Here is a 21,219-nt window from a genome sequence, read left to right on the forward strand (position 1 = left end):
ATTTCTGGGATTGTCTTGTAGTCTTATCAAAACCAGGGATGTCTGGAACCAATTGCAGACCATGAACCAATACCAGCTGCTATTTGTCTAGGGCTTTTAAACTATGATAATTCTTCCTAGAGATTTATATTCTTGAAGAATAAACGGGAGAAGCACACAAGTAATAAAGCAACAACTTCAAAGCACAGTATGACCTGGTCCATGAAGTTAATTTACGGCCTGCAGACTCGCTGCTGCAATCCCTATTCTGCTATTGTGTGAGGCAAATCTCTGGCCCACGTGGGAGGACTACCCGAAGAAAGGCTCAAGGATTTAACTTCATCATGCACAGAAAAGACAGCCCTTTGAAATCTGCTCGAAAGCAAACAGGAAAACATGGATGCAGCAGACAGCTGTGAAAGCAGGAATGGGCAACAAAGGCTAACACCAGTATGAAGTGAGTCCAAAAAGAGATAAGAGATACAGCCAGAAATGAGGCATACCAAGAAAAGTGAGCACACATGAAACATGAAAGCATTAAAGGGTTTTTCCAGAAGAAAGGGAGGATGTAATTGTTAGTCCAGGGAAATTTTAAGCAAGGATTTCTCGGTTTAATGGCAGCATGAAAGTGCTTGGAAGAAAGGCAAAAAAGGGCCACTCAAATAAATGTATTGAACCTAGTAGGATCCTGTAAGATAGGGTGGAAAAGGAAGCTTCCTTCCAACGTAGACAGATAAAAAGGAGTAAATATGTGGAAAGCCTTGAGAATTATTTAGCCTGGGCCACCAAGAGAACTCATGCAAGGAAGCCTGGTGCAAGGACAAGACAGTAATTATGTGAGGGATAAGTTTTTGCATGGAAATGAGTTATTAAGAGTTAACACACAAAGGAAGATCAGCATGGTACTTTTGGCAGTACTTCAGCAGTAATGATCACTTTCAGAACATAAATAGTCAAATCTCCTCCAGGTTAGTGAAAAATCAGTTCAGACACTAAGAAAAAATTGCAAATTAGTTACATTTTAAGTCAGACAAACAGGAGCTAAAGCAAGTTGTTTGAAAGCAGGTCTCTCAGACTAATAAACCTGCTAAGTTCTCTATAGCTAAACTTTAAAGTGGGAGCTTGGGAAAACAAGGGGTAAATATATACATGCTAATAGTTTCCAGCATGTGATTTGGGGATCCATAGTTCCAACATGCTCTACAGCTCTCTCAAGGTGACATTTGCAGTGGCACCAGCACCTTCAGCTGGAACAGGTTTAGGTTTGCAGGCTGGGAAAGAGTCCCAGCGAAGGCAGGGTGGCTCAGGGATGGTCCCTGGCCCCTCATCCTTCATACACTACAGTGCAAACAGTATCTTTTGGGGGGCTGAGGAAGAACTGTCTCATTTGCAAGCACGTGTTTGGTACGAAGTAAAAAGAATTCAGTATAATAAAACCCAAACCAGCCTGTGAATGGTGTAAAGCTGGGCCAGAAATTACACCATATCAACTCAATGTAACAATAACTCAAGGACAGAGAAGGAGGATGGAAAAAACTTCCTGGACAGCTCACCTGATAACACCAGCTTTTCACCTGGCACCTATTCAAAGGAGCACGAAAGAAAAGATGCACAGGAAGGAGGGCCTTCTGTCAGTACTTCAGCCTTCAAAATTGATTTTACTGAGTAGTAGTTCTTATACCATACAGAAGCATGAGGGCCTTGCTGACACAATTCACTATCTATAGCAATAAAAATTCTCAATTCTTCCCTACACAATATCTTATTTCCAGATGGAAAGTGTCTCTGCAGGCTGATGTAGGGAACTCTGTGGATTGAGAGGAAACTTCTGCTGCTGTTTTATATGTACAGCTTTTCAACCACATTACAAACAACACCAAACTCTTTGCATTCCAGTCCCTGGTTCTCAAACAAAATTCATATTGTATCCATCTGGAAAAATGAGTCACTTGGTTTCTGGGGACAGGGAACAGATTTTTATTGTCATTACTTCCTAAAGAGAACTCGAAGAAGCAAAACCATCACTCTTCCAGAAATTCCATTACTTTAAAAAACACTAATGAGATGCTATCATAACTTTTAGTTTAAAGAAATAAAGAAGGCATTGTAACAGAGTACACTCACAGAGTACACTCGTGAAATTAGCAACACTTTATTCTTCATCTGCATGGTGACTTTAAAAAGGTTAAGAAATCTTCCTGAAATAACAAGACAATGGAGGGTTTTTTTTCAATAAATGTCATCTTTTTGGATGCATTGGAAGAACAGAATTTTTCATAATTTTTAACCAAAACAGACAGAGCTAATCTTATTCCCAATACCACTGACAGTACGAAAGTGGACACGTGTGTTACATCTTGTTGAAAATCCAATGGAAATTGGTGGTACCATATATAGGTCTACAGCTAGAGATGTAAGTAATGAAGCCACTGAATTTTATTATCCAGCTGCCCTCTCCAAAATCCAGATCACCATCCCTTTCTGAACAGGCTGCCCCACCAGCTCCATTGTATGAGATAGTTCTATGCAACTCCACACTCATTTTTCAATACCTCTTGCTAAATCTTTGCAGAAGAGGGAAGATCATTAATCTGTAAAACTGCAACAACAGTGCAGAGAGAATGGAGATGAACTTCCCTAACCTTCTGTCTGCCTACTCACTTCACTTCCAGTCTACTACTGCTAAAGAGAAGTACTTTGCTAATAATGCAGGGAAGGTATGATGAAGTAAAATGTTACTGAAGAGTAACATCTGGAAAGATATTGAACCAACCTCTCAGGAAGCAGAGATCTGCTTTAGCCAGTTCAAAGACCACACAAACTGAAGGTCTGTTCTAACAAGCTTGGACATTTAATTTTTTTTTTTTTTTTTTTTTTTTTTAGTTTAAGAGGATATGGAAGCATGAAAAGTTACTATGTATTGAGATTCCAGCTGAATTTGTCTGCAGCAATGATGGCATGTGTTAGCGAAGTTCCCTGAAAAGACTGTCTTTGAGTGTTGTTGAGAATTTGGACCTCAATGTCAGAAAATATTCCATCAGATGTTTTATAGAAAGTTAAGATATGAAATTTGAGCTTTGGGGAGGCTGAAGAATAAATTTTCAGATCTATTCCAATCATCCTTCTTCAAATGTGAGAGAAAAGAGAAAGAGTCAAGTAAATTTTAAAAACAAAGCAGTGAAGTTATGCTCTTTGTAAAAAGCTGGAGACCACTACAGGGAAAGGAAGAAAGAAAGAAAGGTACTAATGGATTAAATGACTACCCAGAATAAGCAGACCATCATCTTACTGACCTTTTTTTTTTTTTTATGGTAACAGACAAACTACTTTTAGGTGGAGGACACGTATGAAAACTTACAAAAAAACTATCTCCAAAAAAAGCATGTTCCTGTTCTTCTCAATAATGCTTCACCATTTCAGTGCCTGCAAGTAAATACACATGTTCCTAACCCTCTGAAAAGTTAAGAAGTATATGCAGAGAAAATATGAATTACATCAGAAACCTCTGAATAGCTTGGAAAACATGATTATGCCAACATATTAAAATTTGAAGACAAAACTCCGTAATGCTTTCAAGCAACTATTAATCATGCTATTGTTCTAAAATGAGACATCAGGATAGACTTATGTACCAAGTACATAAACAATTACACAAGGGCTGCAGTGGTCTCTCTTGCGAGACAGATTTTCCACCCCATTAAAACCAGTTCTGCAGGCAGAGGCAGCTTCACTTCTGACTTTAATGTGCAATATTTTGTTAAAAGAGCTCTCTTTGCTAGGAGAGAGATTATTATCTAAATAAATGCTAATAATCCCTTTCAGTAACAGGGCTCCATATTCACAGCAAACACTGTGGTTTGCTAGCAGGTTAAACATCTAGGAAAACTAAAAAATTTTTAAAGAAAGGCTTTGAAATTCATCTCGGCACCAGAAGATTTTCAAACTTGCTACCTTTTGTCCTAATGGCCTTCACTTGAGGGGAGAAGTTACATGTTGGGAGAAGACCATCACACACAACCTATTTATTTCACATAGTAATAATAAACATACGTGGCTGTAAGTAGCATGTACAGACTCCAGATTTCCAGCCACATTGCCATCTTGTAGATGCTTCACTGATCTCTTCTAAACTGACCAGCATTACCAATAGCTTTGTGAAGGGCTACAATTTTCGCTTAAACACTTAAAAAGTCTATTATTAATATTATTATTATTATTATGCCACTAAACCCAGCTAGAGAGAATCCCTCATGTAAGCCACAAGACTGAAAACATTTCCCAACCAGTGTGATAGCATATAAACAACATTTGATACCATATAAAACAGATTTGATAGAACAACAATTTCTCTAGAAAAACAATGTTTTCTTTGTCTTTGTTGTTGTTTGTTTGTTTGCACTTCTGTTTAGCACTGGTTTTATCAATTGATTGCCTTCAAATTCACAAAAGTTACCAGAGAGTACTGGATGAGCTTCTCTAGTCTAATTGCTGGATACGGAAAAAAAGCGTGTCAAAGTAAATCAAAATACCCATAGCAACTTTAGAAGCGCAAGTTTCGTTAGTACAACTGTCTTTCAGGTGGTAGAAATTGTGAAATAAAAAAAGGTTTTGCTTGCTTTTAAACCCCTGAGAATTATTAAGTCTTCAGCATAGAAGTATGGATGTTAAGTCAATAAGAAGCGAAAGAGTAAGTTGACATTTGGTGGTTAGTTTTCTGAGGAAGGAAAAGGAGAAAGGCTATAGAAATCAGAGTTTCCAAGATAATTCCCCAGTGAAAATAAATTCTTTTTATGTAAAAAAACCACCACAGTCCTTCTGAAGTCAATCACACTGTTTCCGCTGGCTTCCCAAAATAAATCACCAGTGACAATTTCCAGCACAGAATGCATTCTTAAGAAATACAGTATTGGCAATACTATGTAATTCAGCATGGAAGAATAATATCTGCCCCATGATTGACACATCATCAAATTTACACAAAACCAAAACTAGAATTTATATTTTCTTGTTTCTCAAAATAGGCAAAAGACAACAAAACACCCACAGTTACTAAACAACTATAGCTACATATATGCAAACTATTCCCTCAGGAATAACATTTTCTCAAAATCATTACCTTACTAAGTATATTAAGAATTCTCAGTAACTAATTGCATCAAGATTTTCTTTTTTCTTTGCAAAAGCCAGTCTGAGGCAACAAATTAGAAGATTAGGCAACTGAGTTATCTATCGATTTTTCTCTGAAGTGACTTCGCCAGCAAACCTTAGGCAATTGTAAGGAGAGATTTTAAAGAGATCAAAGGTATCAAGAATGGAGAAAATTCTTGCTATAAATTTATTCTTTGCCAACTACTGGATGCTTGCAGTGATCCATTTCATTCTTTGTGCCAATGGTCTGCCCCCATTCAATGTTCTGAGACACACATAGACAGAAAATTAACAGGAATAAATCTTCTGCAGCCCAGAAGATGGATTTCAGTTCTACAGAATGAAGCCAACTTCTAACAGAGCTGGAAAACAATGACAATTCTTCAAGGATAGAACACTTAATTAGCAGATATTAATATAGATCATTAATACTCTTCAGCTGACTCTAAATTAACTACTAACAGGACTATCTGATGAGGGAGGGATAAATTAACTTAATATACATCAGGATTTTTCCTCAGTGCATCACACGTTACAAGCACTAGACATCTATAGAGGTCTGTATATCCTCCTAGGTCTCAAAGCCTACTGCAATAAAAGGATGCTTAACATTTTTCCTCCTCCATTCACCTCACTCAGCTCTGGACCATGAAATAAAGTGACCTGGAAATAAATTATAAAACATCTGAGCACTCAAAGGGCTTATGAACATCTGCACTGCAAATCCCTACACAAACCTGCATGTTATTTGAACTCTGCTCATAGAGCTTCAGACTCAAGTGTGCCACAAGAGCTTGGCAGTGACGTCAGTACTACTCAGTCTGCTCTTCATCAAGTCCAAGCCAGTAAAGTAAGAATTTTAAATATTATAAGCATCAAATCGCCGAAACTACAACTGTTTCCTTAACAAAAGAAAAATAATTATGCTGTATTGGTTTGAAGGAAGTAAACCTCATTCGCTACTCAAGGGGCCATAATATGCAGCATGTATTGACAGAGGAATAGTTTTTTTGACTGGAAAGGCTCTCAAAGACCAGTCAATCAGTTCAAATTATTAGAAGTCTTCTGTAAATGGCCTAATAAAACCAAAGATACAGCAGCCTCAGTCCACAGACTTATGTAGGCTAAACTACTAGACAAGGTTAGTGCAGAAGAAGCTGTGCGTAGCAAGGTCATTGACTGAACATTAATCTGTCTAAATAATTAAAGCATCTTTTTGCCTGTTCCTATCTGCAAAACTGAGGGCATGGGCAAGCCATCAACACTGCACGATGTACTTCCATAAGGTATCCCTGGAGTCATTCCTGGTTTGCATGCTAGAACTGAGAGCAGAGTAAGGCTTCATGTTTGTTCACCACCACACAGACAATCAGGTGATCATTAGTCGTGGCTAAATTTCAACTGGAAGCACATGGTTCTGTCTGCCACTACACAAATAAAGTCAGAGGAAGGACGAAATATTCCTCATGTGCTGTCTTAAGGTGCAGAACAATACTGCCAAGCACCTACTCTTCAATCTCTTCTGCAATATAATAATAAATTATTCACAGAACATACCGTATATTCTGTGGTATGTGATGTAACAGCTAGATCTTATTAACATAAAACAGTAAAAATTAATTACATTTTCACAGAAGAGACAAGAAAAAGCTTTGTGCTCTTGTAACAGAACAGTCTGATGTGCAGCTTCAGGAACCTGCCTCCTGCACTGCTCTGGATTGCTGTAGAAACCTGGCAATAATTACAGCCACTGTGCCAGCTATGCTAAGACAATTACTCTCAGGCCAAGAAATCACAAATAGAGACCAAAGCAATAATTATAATAAATATGCTCTCATAAAAAAATTATTTCCAGTACCTGATTTTCTATGGCCTTTCTGTTTTTTGGATCGTTAACAATTGAGAGCTGCAACTCTGCCATCTTTTTCATTTTGCCATCCATGTCAATCTTCTGGAAGAGACTCTTGATCTGATTTTTCAGCAGCCTGACAGTGTCCTCTTTACCAAGCTTCTTTGCAAAGAGGGAAGCACAGGCTGAATGTATGGCAGTAACCCAGTTTTCCAGATCCGTCTGACTTGTTGCCTGTGAAACCAATCAATGGTGCAATGTTATGAGCAGAAAAGAGAAAAATTAAATAAAATCAACAGCTCTAGGGCATGAAGTGCTTCATGGGCTCACTGTTGCCTTAGGCACTTTATCTTAATCAAGTGAAATAAAGTTTTCTTTAGAACTGAGGAAATAATGGTAGTCTGACTTTTTCCTACACTATCATGACTTGTCTCCAAACTCCAGCTTCTGCTTCTTAGACCTGCAAAGTCTAAAAGCCCCAGAAGGACAAGAGCCACATAAGCTGTGGGAAAGATGTGACTGGCATCTTTCATCCCTCCAGATAACTAAAGTAAACCCTACCAGATATCAAAGACAAACCTTCTTCACTGCTGTGATAGCAGAGAAGATTTTATATGTGAGGTATTTGCTTACTTAAAAAGTGCCAAGTTAGTGGAGATGCAACATCAAGGTAAAAAGAATGCAATCTGCATGAAGTATCTCTGGAGATATGTACAAGTGTGCCTATGAATCAACATGTTTCTATGCAGGCAGTTCCACATAACCCTGTTCTTTATTGACATTTCCAGTGGTGCCCTTGAGCAACCCAGGTATTTTGATTATTTTTAGCTCTCTTTCTTGAGTATCTTGCTCAAGCAAACTCTCTGTGGCCAGCAGATTCAGGGTTGAGCACACCATTCTATAAGGGCGGAATGCTAATAGATGTGAAAAAAATTGATAAAAAGTTGATTTTTTAGAAGCTTGTGATCAACCAGGTACCCAGAGCTTCTTGCAGATTTGTGGTCCTTGTTCTTTTTGTTTCTGAACCATATTTGACTGAGCCAACTGGTGTAATACCTGCAGTCATATCATATATTTAATATTATAATAGTGTAATGCAACAGTGTAGTCGTGCTTTTATTTTTATAATAAAAATAAAGGCAGAAACATGATGTGTGTGTGCACGTGTACATACCATCCTATAGATACATGTGTAGACTCACAAACACATCCTAAAATGGAAACAACCACCAAGTTATGCATGCATCCTGTTACCTGAAATAGGTAGACATCTCCAAAAGAATTGCTGAGACAGAATACATTTTCTTTCTTGGGATGTTCTGGAACAGACTGAACTATACTGTCTTCTGCAAACAGCGCATATCGAGGCAAACTGCTCTGCTCCATTGAGTTCCTCCCATAGGTCTCATAAAACAGTAGAGTACAACCTTTTGCAGTTCAGAGGGACAAAAAAACATGAGACATGAGGAGAAAGTAAGTCATGGATCTCCCAACATTATATGATGTTTTTGTGAATTAAGACACCCTTCAGAGACAGAGAACATCAGTTCCACTCCTCTTTCGAAACAGATAAAAAAGGAAGAGCTTCTACACAGAAAAACAGTTAATGATCCATTTGCCAATGAAAAGTTGAAATAGACATCTAATAGGGCCACAACAAATATTTATGGACTTAATAAATAAATCAGGACACCTCAATATGGAAGCATCCAAGGGTTAGGGTCGGATGGGGTTTGAGCAATCTGCTGCAGTGAAAGATGTTCATGCCAATGGCAGGGGAGCGGGACTAAAGGTCCCTTCTAACCCACAATATTCTATCAATAAACTCAGTCTATTAAAATGTTAAGGCATGTAGAAGAGATTAACTCCTGCTTAGTTAAATCAGCTTTTGTGTTTCTTTATTAAATTGAACCAACTCTCCCATAACAGCCACTTAAGAAATCTTCATATTTGTTGAAAAGATTTGCAGAACCCTTTGTCTTCATACAACATGCTTAGTGAATAAACTTCTCAAATTTAAACCAGATTTCCTTGAATCTAACTGAAAATTTGAGACTCAGACAATTCTGAGTAATTTAAAACAGTTTAAAAGGGCTGAGTTTGAGCATGTTCAGTCTTGTAAATAGCGTAATATCTAAGGTATGAAGCTTGCATCCAGAAAACAAACTTCATCCTTGATGACGGCAATCCCGAGTATAACAAGTGGAATTACTTCTGGAGGAGAGTGGAGGAGACTTGATCCCAGCAGAGGACACTTGATCCTAGCCCACAGCAATATGACTACAGTGCCATGTTTCCTTTGGCAGCGATGCTGGCTCAAGAAGGGCCTGTGCCCTCCATCCCTGGCAGCCTTTCCTTCCTGCCTCAGTATAACCCACTGTCCTCCAAGACACACCAATCTGCCTGTTCAAGGGGTCATGGACTGAAGTGCACTTCTAAAATACCATTACAAAGGGAAACCCATATCAGAGATTTCTGATCAAATCATCTGTTAACTGAAAAGTTTCTAGAGTAAGGAATCTAATACATAGAAATACCTCTATACTACATAACTGCACCTTTTCCTGTTAATGTCAAAAGTGACTGGTAGAATATTTTGGGTAAGAACAAATCCTATAGAGTTGGTCCTATCCATTCCATTGGGCAGCCCTCACTTTATCTTCTTTATGCCACTGAAACACTTGGGAGATCTCTGCAGTTGGAGAAAAGGACATGGTTTATAACACTCTGCATATCAGAAATGTCATTTGAACATAACAGGGCAAACTAAACAAACAAAACCAAGTCTTCTCTTATATTCTGCATTTTAGGAAAGTGCAGAAGTTTAAAGTTTTTAAGATTTATTTTAAAATATTTCCATATTCCCGTATTTCCCCTATTTGCTTTAACTCAAGATAAGTCATATTTTATCCTGAGAGTTTATATGTACACAAATTAAAAATTTTGAAGGGCGCGTATGTATGCTTGGGTGCATGGAACCCCAGGTATATCTTTAGGTCAAGTCCAGTGATCCCTGGAAGCAGCTAGTTTCATAAGCTCTGTCAGACCCACAGGGACTGATTATTGTCCAAATACTTTAATTAAAACTTGAGTTGAAGAGAGAGAGCAAAGGGAAAGCAATTTCCCTCATTAAAGGAAACTAATTGGACAAGACAGATGGAAAAGAGAGTTTCTCTTGGTATGCAGTTACTCTTCAGGCTCAGGTCTTGGTGGCCCTGAAAGTGGAGCAGAGGCCTCAGGACATGTATACTTTTAAGTCTGGCAGGTAACTAGATGGTTATAAGCCTTCTGCATACTTATAATTAAACACATCTCAACAGAGTGCAAATAAACATGCTGTTCTCCATTTACATGTTTAGATCAATGCTTTAAAATATCTTGGATATTTAAACTTCAAGAACAAATTAGACACTGATTCATTCAAAAACCTGTATAAAGAGAACTAAAGCAAGTGCCTTGATCTTGATATAGCGATTATGAAAACAGAGTTATGCCTTGATATCCAGACAGGCAAGTTTATTTTGGAATCAGAAGTCTCCACAGGACAATAAAGGTAAGAGATCAAGGAAATTAGGAATGTATATTTAAAACAGCTAGCAAAGTGCAAAAGACTCTGTACCATGAATGCAGCCAGATCAACCACTGAAGTAAAAAGCATTGTATCTAACAGTAATAATGTTAGAAGTTAAAGCTTTTTACAAAGAACTTTATTGTTCCTTTTTTTGTAGCTGTAGAAATTTAGGTAGTAAGAAGAGACACAATTTTTTCAAGGTCACCAATAAGCCAATTTTATAGCCAAGAAAGTGAACATGAAGCACGTAAATTGCTTGCCAGAGCTTCATTATCCCAGAAATGCACAAACTACTAGTATATAACATATTTCAGTTTAGAGTTTTGGTAGAATTGTTTAGAAAGTGTATTTTAGAAGAGGCAGATTAAACTATATTCACACTCCATAGCACAAACACACACAATAAGAGGGTGGAATTCAGGGACTGTTTTTCCCTTTGTATACACTGCTTGTAAGCATGAATCATGCTATCTGATGATGCTATCAGGACAAGTGATTTCAACTGCTAAGCCTGCCTACATTTTGATCACTTGATAACAAGTCTCTGAATTTTTAGGCAGAATTGCCTCATTCTAGTAGGTTTGCTTCTTTTCAATCAGCACTATCAAGCAAAACATTACCAGGACTTGCTGTTCATTTTTCTTCAGGTCTACACCCATGCACAATTTTTAAAAGGGCAACCTGTGGGAAAGTTGCCATTTTCTCTTCTCTAGTCCCAGATATGATAGGAAATGATCAAGCTTGATCATTTCCTTGCTCATTAACTTAGTATCATATTTACTGAAAGACAAATCCTTTGGGTGCAATTCAAAATTTAAAAAAGGCATATTAACTTACCCATTAAATTTCCCTTCCTCCCCACAATAGATATTATTTTCCTTCTCACACTTCCTGACACCTGTACACTTCTCACAGCACCCTCTGAGCACAAATGGAGCACAACAATCACACCTGCAGCAGCCCCCTTGAGTGGATTCCCCTCCCACGGGGCTGTTTTCACAACAGGAGCAGCTGCAGGAAATGGGAAGCTGGGCATACCAAAAGCCAGAAAGGGTTGGTATTGCTGGGAGCGGAGAATGTGAAAGACCTGCTTTCGCAGGGAAAAGGAGGGAGACCTTCAACTCCTGGGAATAGTTGCCTTGGGCACCACTTCAACTTCCCCTGCTCTGAACCACACACACTTCTCTGTGTAAAGGCTCTGGCACTGGGAGTTCACCTCTCCCATTATACTGCCACCTAATGTGCTAGAAATGAACAAAACATTTTTACAATAAACTACCCCATCCTTCAGTAAATTTCATAGCAGAGCCTAAGGAACTGTGTGTCTCTAACAAGGAATGGGGCACCAGCAACTTCTCCTGACCCTTAAATTTTGGTTCAGTTTGGTCTTTGATCTCCAAACATCCAAAAGCATCTTCTAACTCCCCAGTCTGATGTGAACACACAAATTAGGAAGTCAGACAAAACAATTCCCACTATGATATGACACACAAGGCTGCACACAATCCCAAAGACATTGAGCAGCACCTCAGTTCAGTGGGCTGCCTAGGCACAAGTTTCACTTTAGCTGGTGGGTAGGCCTTGCAAAGTTAGGTGTGATTTTGTGATCCCCCTAAATCTGCTAACAGAAGCCAGCATGCATGAAATGCTGCTGAGACACAACAGAAAGAACTGCTGCTGCCAAGATGAAGGATCAGCGTGGTGGTTTTACCTTTGAGTGTAACCCAGTACTGCTTCCACTTCCGTCGTGTGACCAGCTCCAGCTTCTTCTCCTTCTGCAGGGTCACCAAGGGTTTGAAGAACAGCCACCCTGCCTTGCGCACCACTCCTTGCTCTTTCTCATACAACAAATCCAGCTGCTCCAGGGAGCTAAGGGACTCGCCACTGGAGTCTTCTGTTTCCGACGAGGTCTCCGTGTTCTCCAAGTTCATCCTGCTCATCTCCAGCTCCCGCATGAAGTTCTCATAAATGTTCTGCCTCAAGGCATCACTGCTGACAGCATTGGTGGACTCGCTTCTCTGGGACAGGGCATGGCTGGAGCCAGGAGACCACAGTAAAGTGGAGAGCTGTGATGGTGCCAGTGTGTCTGTAGTGAAGTTGTCCATTCTGCTGTCAAAGTAGTCACTCCCATCTTTACACTTTGGCTCCTGCGCATAAAAGGAGTTTATCTGCCATCAGTCACCAGAGCTATGATCAAAAGACACACCTCATTTGTCAATGAAATTTGTTTCATGTTTAGCCACTTCCAGTTCCTTCATCTTTTCACCCTTATATCACAGCCTTTGCCTCAGCCACTCACACCACCACTGTTATCATTCAGTTTTTTCAGCAGAACCCCATTAAACCCTATCTACTAATGTGAGCACTTTGGCAATTCCATCATGCTTTGAGCAATCTCAAATTTCACTAGAAACTACTGTCTGAAACCTGAAGTACTCCAAGAGACAACTACATCCTCCATCTGAAATGCAGGCACCATGTTTGGCATCTGTCTGAGTGCAAGCAGGAATAGTGTCACAACAGGTTTTTTTATTATTACAGGGTTTTCGATACTTTGGTGCTATCACATTGGTGCAAGGTGGCCAGGTTTAGCTTCAACACAACAAGGCTGATTTTAACCTCCAGTTTCTATTTGTCGTACAAATGGTGCTTAACCAACAAAAAAAAGGTCAAAAGTAAAGAATATTTTAAGCTTGTTAGAACTGATCAGTTGACTAAAATCTAATCTAAAACAATATGGGATTTAAAAAAAAGAAAGACATGCTTGCTGACTGGCTTAAATCCAGTCTCCAGACTGCAGAGCTGTGTATTTTCTGAGCTGCTGGGAACACCCTGAGAGTTTGATCATCCCATCAAGCACTGGCAGGCCTTTCTCCTAATTGCACTGTGCAACTTCATCCCTTGGATTGAGAGGGCTGGCTAATTTTATTTGAAATAATCAGGCCTGATGGTATGACTTCAACTTTGCCTTTGATATGGATGCTAGAGTAGGCCTATTTCTTGCCACTGCTTGTCAACGTGGGACTTTGTTGGCAGTTTGGACCTTTTCTCTTTTAAGCCTTTCCAAGTAATATGCTCTCTGATCCCAACTCTCCCAAGCTCCAGGGATGGACAGGGATTTTCCTACTACCCAAAAGAGAGCTCCTTGGACTAACTTCACTGCTGAGAACCACACCATCCATCCTAAGAAGACATTTATTGTCTTCTGAACTCAAGCATTGTCAGTGCTATTTAAAAGCAACCAAGGTTTAAGAACCTAAAACACAAAAGACATGTTGCCTTTTGTAGTAAAAGTGGAAGGGGAGAAAAAAAAGATATTGCAATAAACTATTTGAGAAGTGAAGCTATTACCCTCGGTAATAATAAAGCCATTATACTTTCAGGTTTAGACTGCCTCTCTAAAAGCATTTATTTTCTCACAGACTACTGTACTAAGAACAAAGTAAATAAACATTGGTCTCCTGGGAGCTGTTCTCCCCAGCAGCTTTGAAAACAGCTACTTTTTCTTTGCTTCTTACTTGATGCTCTTCAAAACTGCAGTAGAAAAGCTGTGCTATGTTTTGGTAGCATCAGGACCTCCGGTGTGCAACCAAGACTGGGATTGTACACCCTCCCAGGCAATGCCAGACAAACCACTTTTCTAGCAGCAGGACACTGCTGCTTGTGGCCTCACAAAAGCCAGTTTGACCTGAGACCCACACTCTCCTATAGTACATTGAACTTCAAGTCTGGCTTGTCAGATCACTGTCTGGTGATCCAATTCTCATGGTAAAGGAGCACCTTCCTCAAATCTTGTTGCAAAGTGGTAATCAGTGTTGCCCAAGAGTAACTCCCTAAACATCAACAGCTTAACTGGTTTTTATATGGTAAAAGGCATATGGGGTGGCAAGCCAGGATAAAATCCCACATGTAATGCAGTTATGCCACAAAGCAACTGCAGAACATGGATCGTACAACTGTGCTGGTGATCTGTATTTCAGGGGGAAACTGAAAGCTTTCTCCACCCTTGTTTTAATTACTGCCACTGTACTTGTGTGCCAAAATCCAGCATTTTAATTGTTTGACTATTCTCCAGGAATTGCTAGTGTCCACTGGAAAACATTAGTGTACAGCTTATTAATAATATGTATTTCTTTTAGTCCCAAAGCGCTAGTAAGAGACACAACACAAGGCAAAAACATAGAAGGGGTCTGTTGTGAAAACCCACCACTGGAACAGCAAACATTAAGGAAAAGTGTGGGATGCAACTTGTCAATGATCAGCCACCAACCAAATCCTATGTTTTCTCCTCACACATAGAAAGGGTAGGAATGAGGAAGTACCAGAATAGAGAAAATGGATAATGAATCCAAAATGAATATATACACTTCACCAGGACACCATCAATTGTATTTTTCTTTTCCTAAAGAATTGAATTGTCAGAGTCTGCCAGTGTCTGTTGGTCCTTGAGAAGGCTGTCATTGTAGCAATATCTGCCACTACTGAAAAGGTTTGACCTAAGTTGGCCAGGTGGCTTCCCTGCCAGGCTGGCTTTTGCTGGTTTTTGCTCTGTTGACTCTAGTGATGATAGATCTCTGTTTCTGCTCAGCTGCCTTCAAGGAGATCTCTCAATGTTTGAGATATACTCTGGAATAGCTAAAAACAAGGCAAAAGATCAAGTGGCTAAGATACCAATTAGACAAAGTGACACACGTAATAATTAGGTCCAAAGAACAGCACAGGAAAAATGCAGCCTGCTGCATTCATTAGGAGCCATGCTAAAAGAAGAATCTAATACCAGTCTTCAAGTCAAATAAAAAGGTTCATTCAATGTACTTTTCTTTTAAATTCTCTTTACAGCCCACATCAGGGCTCTGGCTTATAAAGTCATAAAATTTCAGATACGATTCCTGAAGTGAGGCTATTTTATTTAATTCAAGAACCTTTCTTCAGGAGCTGTTTCTGGTGGATGGATTTTCATTTTACACAGAAATTGCCAATGTTCTCCATGTTAAAGAGCTGCACAGAGTTTACACCAGCATCTTTAGCCATATCTGGCTGTGCAGCAAGTCTGCCTAAATTTTGTCCACAGGTCTCACCTACATCACACACACCTTTCAGCTCACACACATTGAATTGCAACTCAGCATCACCCCAATGCCATTTCAGCACAGATTAAACTAAATGAAGATGTGTGCTGCAGTACAGTACCAGTGATGCATTGAGGGAACACTTCAGCACACCCTCACGCAAGGAAAACTAGGTCTTGGAAAAGATTATTGCAAGTCTTGATGCAAGATCTTAATTAGAAAGGTAAATTCAATTCCAGGATACATCAGATCAAGCAGACATAAGGAAACATCCAAGTAACTGGACAGGGCATAACCAACAAATCCTCTGGAATATCCCATATGCAAATGTGTTTGTGGATGATTTAAAACAGATGAGGAGGAGGGGTGCCAGAATGAAAAGGAAATAGATTTCCAATCTTAACACAGGAGACCAAGGAAAGTCTGTATAGCCCCACAAATGCAGGCCAAGAAAAGACACCACTTCTCCCTTTAAATAAATCATAACAGATTAAAAAATAGGAAAGAATAACTAATGTAGAAGGCAGTACTGACATCAGAACAAACTGTCTGGAACTACATTTACTCTGCCTATTAGCAAGCATGAATAAGACGGTCTGGAAGGAGCCTTTAAGATGGAGAAAATCCTACCTGTGTTTAAGCTGCAATTTGTTCACAAAGGGGATTAAACTCCACTGCCTCTCTAGTGTCAGGGGTCTGGCCTCAATATCCCAAGCCTGTGTCTCCTAGGCCTGTGCTCCCATGAAGCAGGGGGCTTGGCTGGTTTGCTTCCACTGGGGAGCTCGAGGGACTACCCAGCCACCACTGGCATTTAGGCCCACTTACAGGGAAATATTCCAGCTTTCACCTACGTTCAGCCCCAGTGACTCACAGCCAGTCATTACTAATGTACGGAGGAAGGGACGCGTTGTTCAGAGCAGAGCACAGATGCTGCCATGACGAGATGAAGTCGCACAAACAGGGACCAACCACGTGACAGTTCAGAACCATGCACAACACTTCTGTCTTTTTAAGCTAAAGGACCTGTTAAGAGTATAAGCACTACCAAACTACAACCCAGCAACCCCCAGAAGAGATGGCAGGTTACTCAAAGTGTGAAAGATGGAAATGAACCAATAAAGCTACACAAGGAACTGCAAAACTAAAAAGCATTCACTACCTCCCTCTAACCCTTCCTGTTGCTGGATATTTGTCTGATTAAAATCAGTGACTAACCATTTCCTATGCCTTTTTCTAAGAAACCACCGTTTTTGGAGTTAGGGCTGTTTTCCTTCTACCACAATCTGATTCAAGCTTGATGCAATCTCACCAGCCAAATTTCCTTGCTGTGTCTGAAGTCAGTGCACTGCACAGTGAATTCAAAATAGCTATGAACTGCACACCACAAATGCCATTCTGAAAATGTCATAACTAAGTAATACATACTAAAGGTCTGGGATGCAGAAATCATATGTAAAGCCTGGCAGTAAAATCCAGAGCAGCTACAGATGTTGAAATCAGTGAAGAATCCTGGAACACAGCACTGAGGCTCCTCAGTGATTCCAGGTTTTTTGCCCTCTCTTTCACAGCTGAGTAAGAAGGTGAAAAGACAGTATCTGATAAAGTACATGAGCACCAACTCACAAAAGAAGTGATGCAAATAAACAGCTTTTATTTTCATTTCCCAGTTCTGTAGCCCCCAGCCAGGACGCACACCAGCAAACCTTACGCTGAGCTCATTTCTGAGCCTAAGGGTCTGTCAGAGTTTTACATTGCATTGACAGATGTACATGGTTAAGCACAAGACCTGTCTGAATTTCCAGCACAGGAGACAAGAAACTTCTGAAGTGGCCAGCACATCAATGTTGCTGAAAGAGAGCATCCTTCATTTAGGGAAGCACAGTGAGTGTTCCTCTAAGAAAAACACCAGGGAAGATTCAGAGGAAAAAAGGAAGGGAAAAAACCAAAAATCCAGACCAAATCCAAAAACGGTCTCATCTCAGCTTGCAAACTCACACACAGAGACCAGGCACAGTCTGGTATTTAAAGAGCCAATTCTGAGGCCTGCAGCTAGAGATGAGAATTTCATTCCTGACCACAGGCATCCTAAATTCCTATTAATGGATTTAGTCTTGAATTCTTCTAAAGAAACATCCTTTCCCTCCCTCTTGCTCTCCCCTCCCATCTCCTTCACACCACCATCTCCCAGTGAGCCAGATGGCAACTCAAGTTTTTCCATCTGGTGAACTAAGCTGACACACAGGAAGGAGGAGTTTGCTCCATGTAATGCCTTCAGAGCATGTGGAGGCAGAACCAGCACCTCTGGTCAATACGGCTGCTTGCCTTACTAGAAATGGACCAACAAGCAAAAACTGAGTGGTGAAGCCAGTAAGACAGACAGGGAGCATCTGAAAAGATGGATACAATGTCCTCCTTCTACTGCTCCTTCCACACTCTTCTGATAATGTATGCTAATCCATAGCACATATATAGAGAGAGGTTGTATTTCCATACTTGAAATAAAAAGAAGGTTTAAACCCCAAGTCACCTTTTAAGTAAAGCAACAATTTCAAAAGCAAATTCACAGAAATATTAAGCTCCAAAAACTGGAGTTAACTTAGGAGGTGACAAAATATGAAAATAGGAAGGGAAAATTTGCACAAAATAATGTGTATCTTTTTTTGCTGCTGACATTACAGACAGCACCAGGGATGCAATACTTCTCAAAATTCCACAAATTACTAAATGAGATAAGCACATAATTAACCTGCAAAAAAGACAAATATCATGCAATCACTACGCTTATAAGAGGAATATAAAAACCAACTTTCACACACTTAGGCTGGTTTGTACATACCTGCAGCTTCCTTTTCTTCCTTGAAAGACTTCCTGTCCAGTCACTGATGCGCCGCATTCGGTTCTTTAATGTATCCTTCTTGGATGCATCCTCACCGAGGGGCTTAGACTTTCTGCACGGGAGGGTGTAGGAGCTGTAATGTGCAGGACTTCCCTGCTCTACCCTGGAGGGAACATCAATGTCTGAGGCAAAGGAGACACGGTTGCTTAGGCTACCAGGAGTGTCAATATACTCATCAGACAGCCTGATCCCAGGTGGAGGAGTGCTTTCCAAATTTGTATCCTTATAGAGATCTCGGAGTGAGGAAAGAGATGAACTTTGGTTGAAGGACTTCTTGTTGTCGCTTGCTGGGAAACTGGCATGAATGCTTGTATCTGGAGTGCTCCTGGTCAAATATGAGCCATCCAGCTCATTGATATCCCCAGCATTTCCCCAGAGAGAGTCATACCATGAAGACTCAGAGCTCAGGGAGCTCCCTTTACTAGACCGAAGCCTTGAGTCGGTAGGTGACAGACGATGACTTGAAGAACAGTCTGCACTGGAGTTCCTCCTGACATCAAGCAGGTTGTTTGGCTTAGATTCCAAGGCAGGGGAATACCTCAGCAACTGCACTGGCCCACCGGACTCCTCGGTTGGTACCTTGCTGTTGTTGCTGTTGTGGAACTCGACCCTCAAGCAACCGTCCAGCTTCCCCAGAGTTTTAATGAGAACTTTAGGACTCCTCCTGTCCTCTGATGGAGAGGCTGATGCAAGACTCTCATTCTTTCCATAGCAATTTAAAATGTGTCCATTGCATTCTCGAGAGGCAGCATGATTACTTCCAGCTTGGAGGCCAATATAGTGGAAACCATTCTCTGGCAAAAACATCACGTTATTCCCTTGGCAGTAGTCCCCTGAGGCATTTGTCCTGTGTTTGGCATGGACATTGCTTTTGGAGACCTTCATCACAGTGTCACCAAGTCTAGAGGAGTAAGGCTGACTACTCTTGAACTGTGAAAGGCAGCTTCTGGCAAGGGACCTTGATTTGTAGTTTGAGCCGCTGCTGGTATGTCCCCATCCATGCATAGAGCAAGACTTTTCATCTTTAGCATGAATGCTGCGAATTTTCAGAGAGCAAGGCTTTTGCTTGGCACCAGCTGTAGTAGCAGCATGATTTTTTGATCCCTGAAGACTGTATTGGCTTTCTGAATTCCCCATTTTCCACTAAATTAAGAAGAGTTTCATTAGAAACAATGGCTAAAAGAGCAAAAAGTTTTCCTCTACACAGGAAAATGCCTATTTAAAAAATTATATGAAACAATTGTTTCAAAAAAAGCCATTAAATAGCCATGTACAACATTAAATTCATAACTGAACTTATTTTAGGGGCAAGCTAGAAAAGCCTATTTTCTCTGTGGTTCATTACCCTTCTGTTATAAAGCTGGAATCTAACTCCATTGAAATCATGTCAACACCTTCCTCTACCCACACCCTTGGCAACATCCTTTTCTTATAACTTACAAAATCTCTGGCTCCCAAGAACAATGGCATAATGAAAGGGAGACAGCAAGATAATCATAACTTAGATGTAAAGTGAACTGTACTTTCAGAGAAATCCCTTCTGGCAGCAGACAAGCCCACTGCAGTTTCAGCTTGACTGATTTCTGTGCAACCAAGGGTTGCCTCAATAAAATGTTCAGTAAACCCCAGCTATGTGTTTAAATGAAGCTAATCTAGGAGAAAGGAAAAAAAAAAGCATGCAAAAAATCAGACAAAAAATAATTTGGTTAGCAAACAGCCTTATCTTCCTCTACAGCACGAAACTGCATTATGTTCATTCAGCACAGCACAGTTTGATAGTTTGCTTGGTGAAATGCTCTTCAGTTTTTCACAGTGTCTGCAGTGAACAGCACACATTGGAGCAGTTAAATTGCCCCACTGAGGTGACTGCAGATTCCAAACCTACATAAAGTGTACCCCAAAGTAAAAAAGACAGTTCTGTTCTTTTTGTAACTCAGAAAATGAATCTCCAGTGTTTGTAACGTACAGAAACAACACCAAAATGCTTTTTCCATCAGGACTATGCTTCTTTACATGTGGAATCTCAGACTATCACCGGGAGGAGGATACACTGCTGCCTCATTAAAAAAATTGTCAAAACAAGCCACAGCAAAAGCATAATCTTATCTTCTGGAGTTTCTATGTTTTAACATCCCTACTTCAAGCCCTTAGCACTTTTTGATTAAAAGCACAGAAAGAAAGAGCAAACCTGTAGGAACACTCTCAAACACGGGCACAGTTAGCAGTCAGTATGTTCTGCATTGTCTTCGTGGCCAGCCACTATGCTTGCCAAAACCAGAATGGAGCTGCACACAGCCTTCCTAGAAAACACCAAAATGACAAAAAAGGGCTTTCAGTCAAATACAACTTACACTTTACTCCAACTGTAGCTAAAATGAATAAAAAAGAAAAAAAATCAAAAAGTTACAAATTAAGAGAAATTCTATGAAGGGGATTCCTGGAATTTAGACATGTATTTTTACAAGCATTCTTTAACAATTGATATTGAATTAGTCGAAATAAGTAATCAAGTAAATGTTTCATTTTCTCTCCTCTTTGTTTGTCTTTCTCTCCTCTCACTGACGAGTCAGGACAAACTTTCATCCCTCTCCAGTTTTCCTTTTGGAAGACCAATTACAGTTCACAGTATTGTGCAATGGTCCATTACAATGTGGACCAGACTGATCAGAGCAATGTCCCACAGCATCTGTTTATCTCTCCCCATGCC

General features: G+C 40.0%; 1 protein-coding gene across 3 annotated transcripts in view; it reads right to left on the bottom strand.

The window, feature by feature from the left end:
* Positions 1-20,815, bottom strand: part of TIAM2 (TIAM Rac1 associated GEF 2) — an 87,308-nt gene extending 66,493 nt beyond the window's left edge. For 2 of the 3 annotated variants that reach the window (XM_071434960.1, XM_071434951.1), the window contains exons 1-5: positions 20,701-20,815; positions 18,453-19,655; positions 12,259-12,694; positions 8,231-8,403; positions 6,986-7,210 (exon numbers count right to left, since the gene is read on the bottom strand). In XM_071434960.1, the coding sequence (XP_071291061.1) occupies positions 6,986-7,210; positions 8,231-8,403; positions 12,259-12,694; positions 18,453-19,649 (2,031 nt within the window). In that variant the 5' untranslated portion in view covers positions 19,650-19,655; positions 20,701-20,815. Of the gene's footprint in view, positions 1-6,985; positions 7,211-8,230; positions 8,404-12,258; positions 12,695-16,246; positions 16,392-18,452; positions 19,656-20,700 lie in introns of those variants that run through there. The other variant, XM_071434969.1, reaches the window with a different exon arrangement.
* Between the last annotated feature and the right edge of the window lie 404 nt (positions 20,816-21,219).

This window comes from Agelaius tricolor, unplaced genomic scaffold (genome assembly GCF_023055355.1).
Source record: "Agelaius tricolor isolate 1412-34295 unplaced genomic scaffold, bAgeTri1.0.p SCAF_1, whole genome shotgun sequence".
NCBI lineage: Eukaryota > Metazoa > Chordata > Aves > Passeriformes > Icteridae > Agelaius > Agelaius tricolor.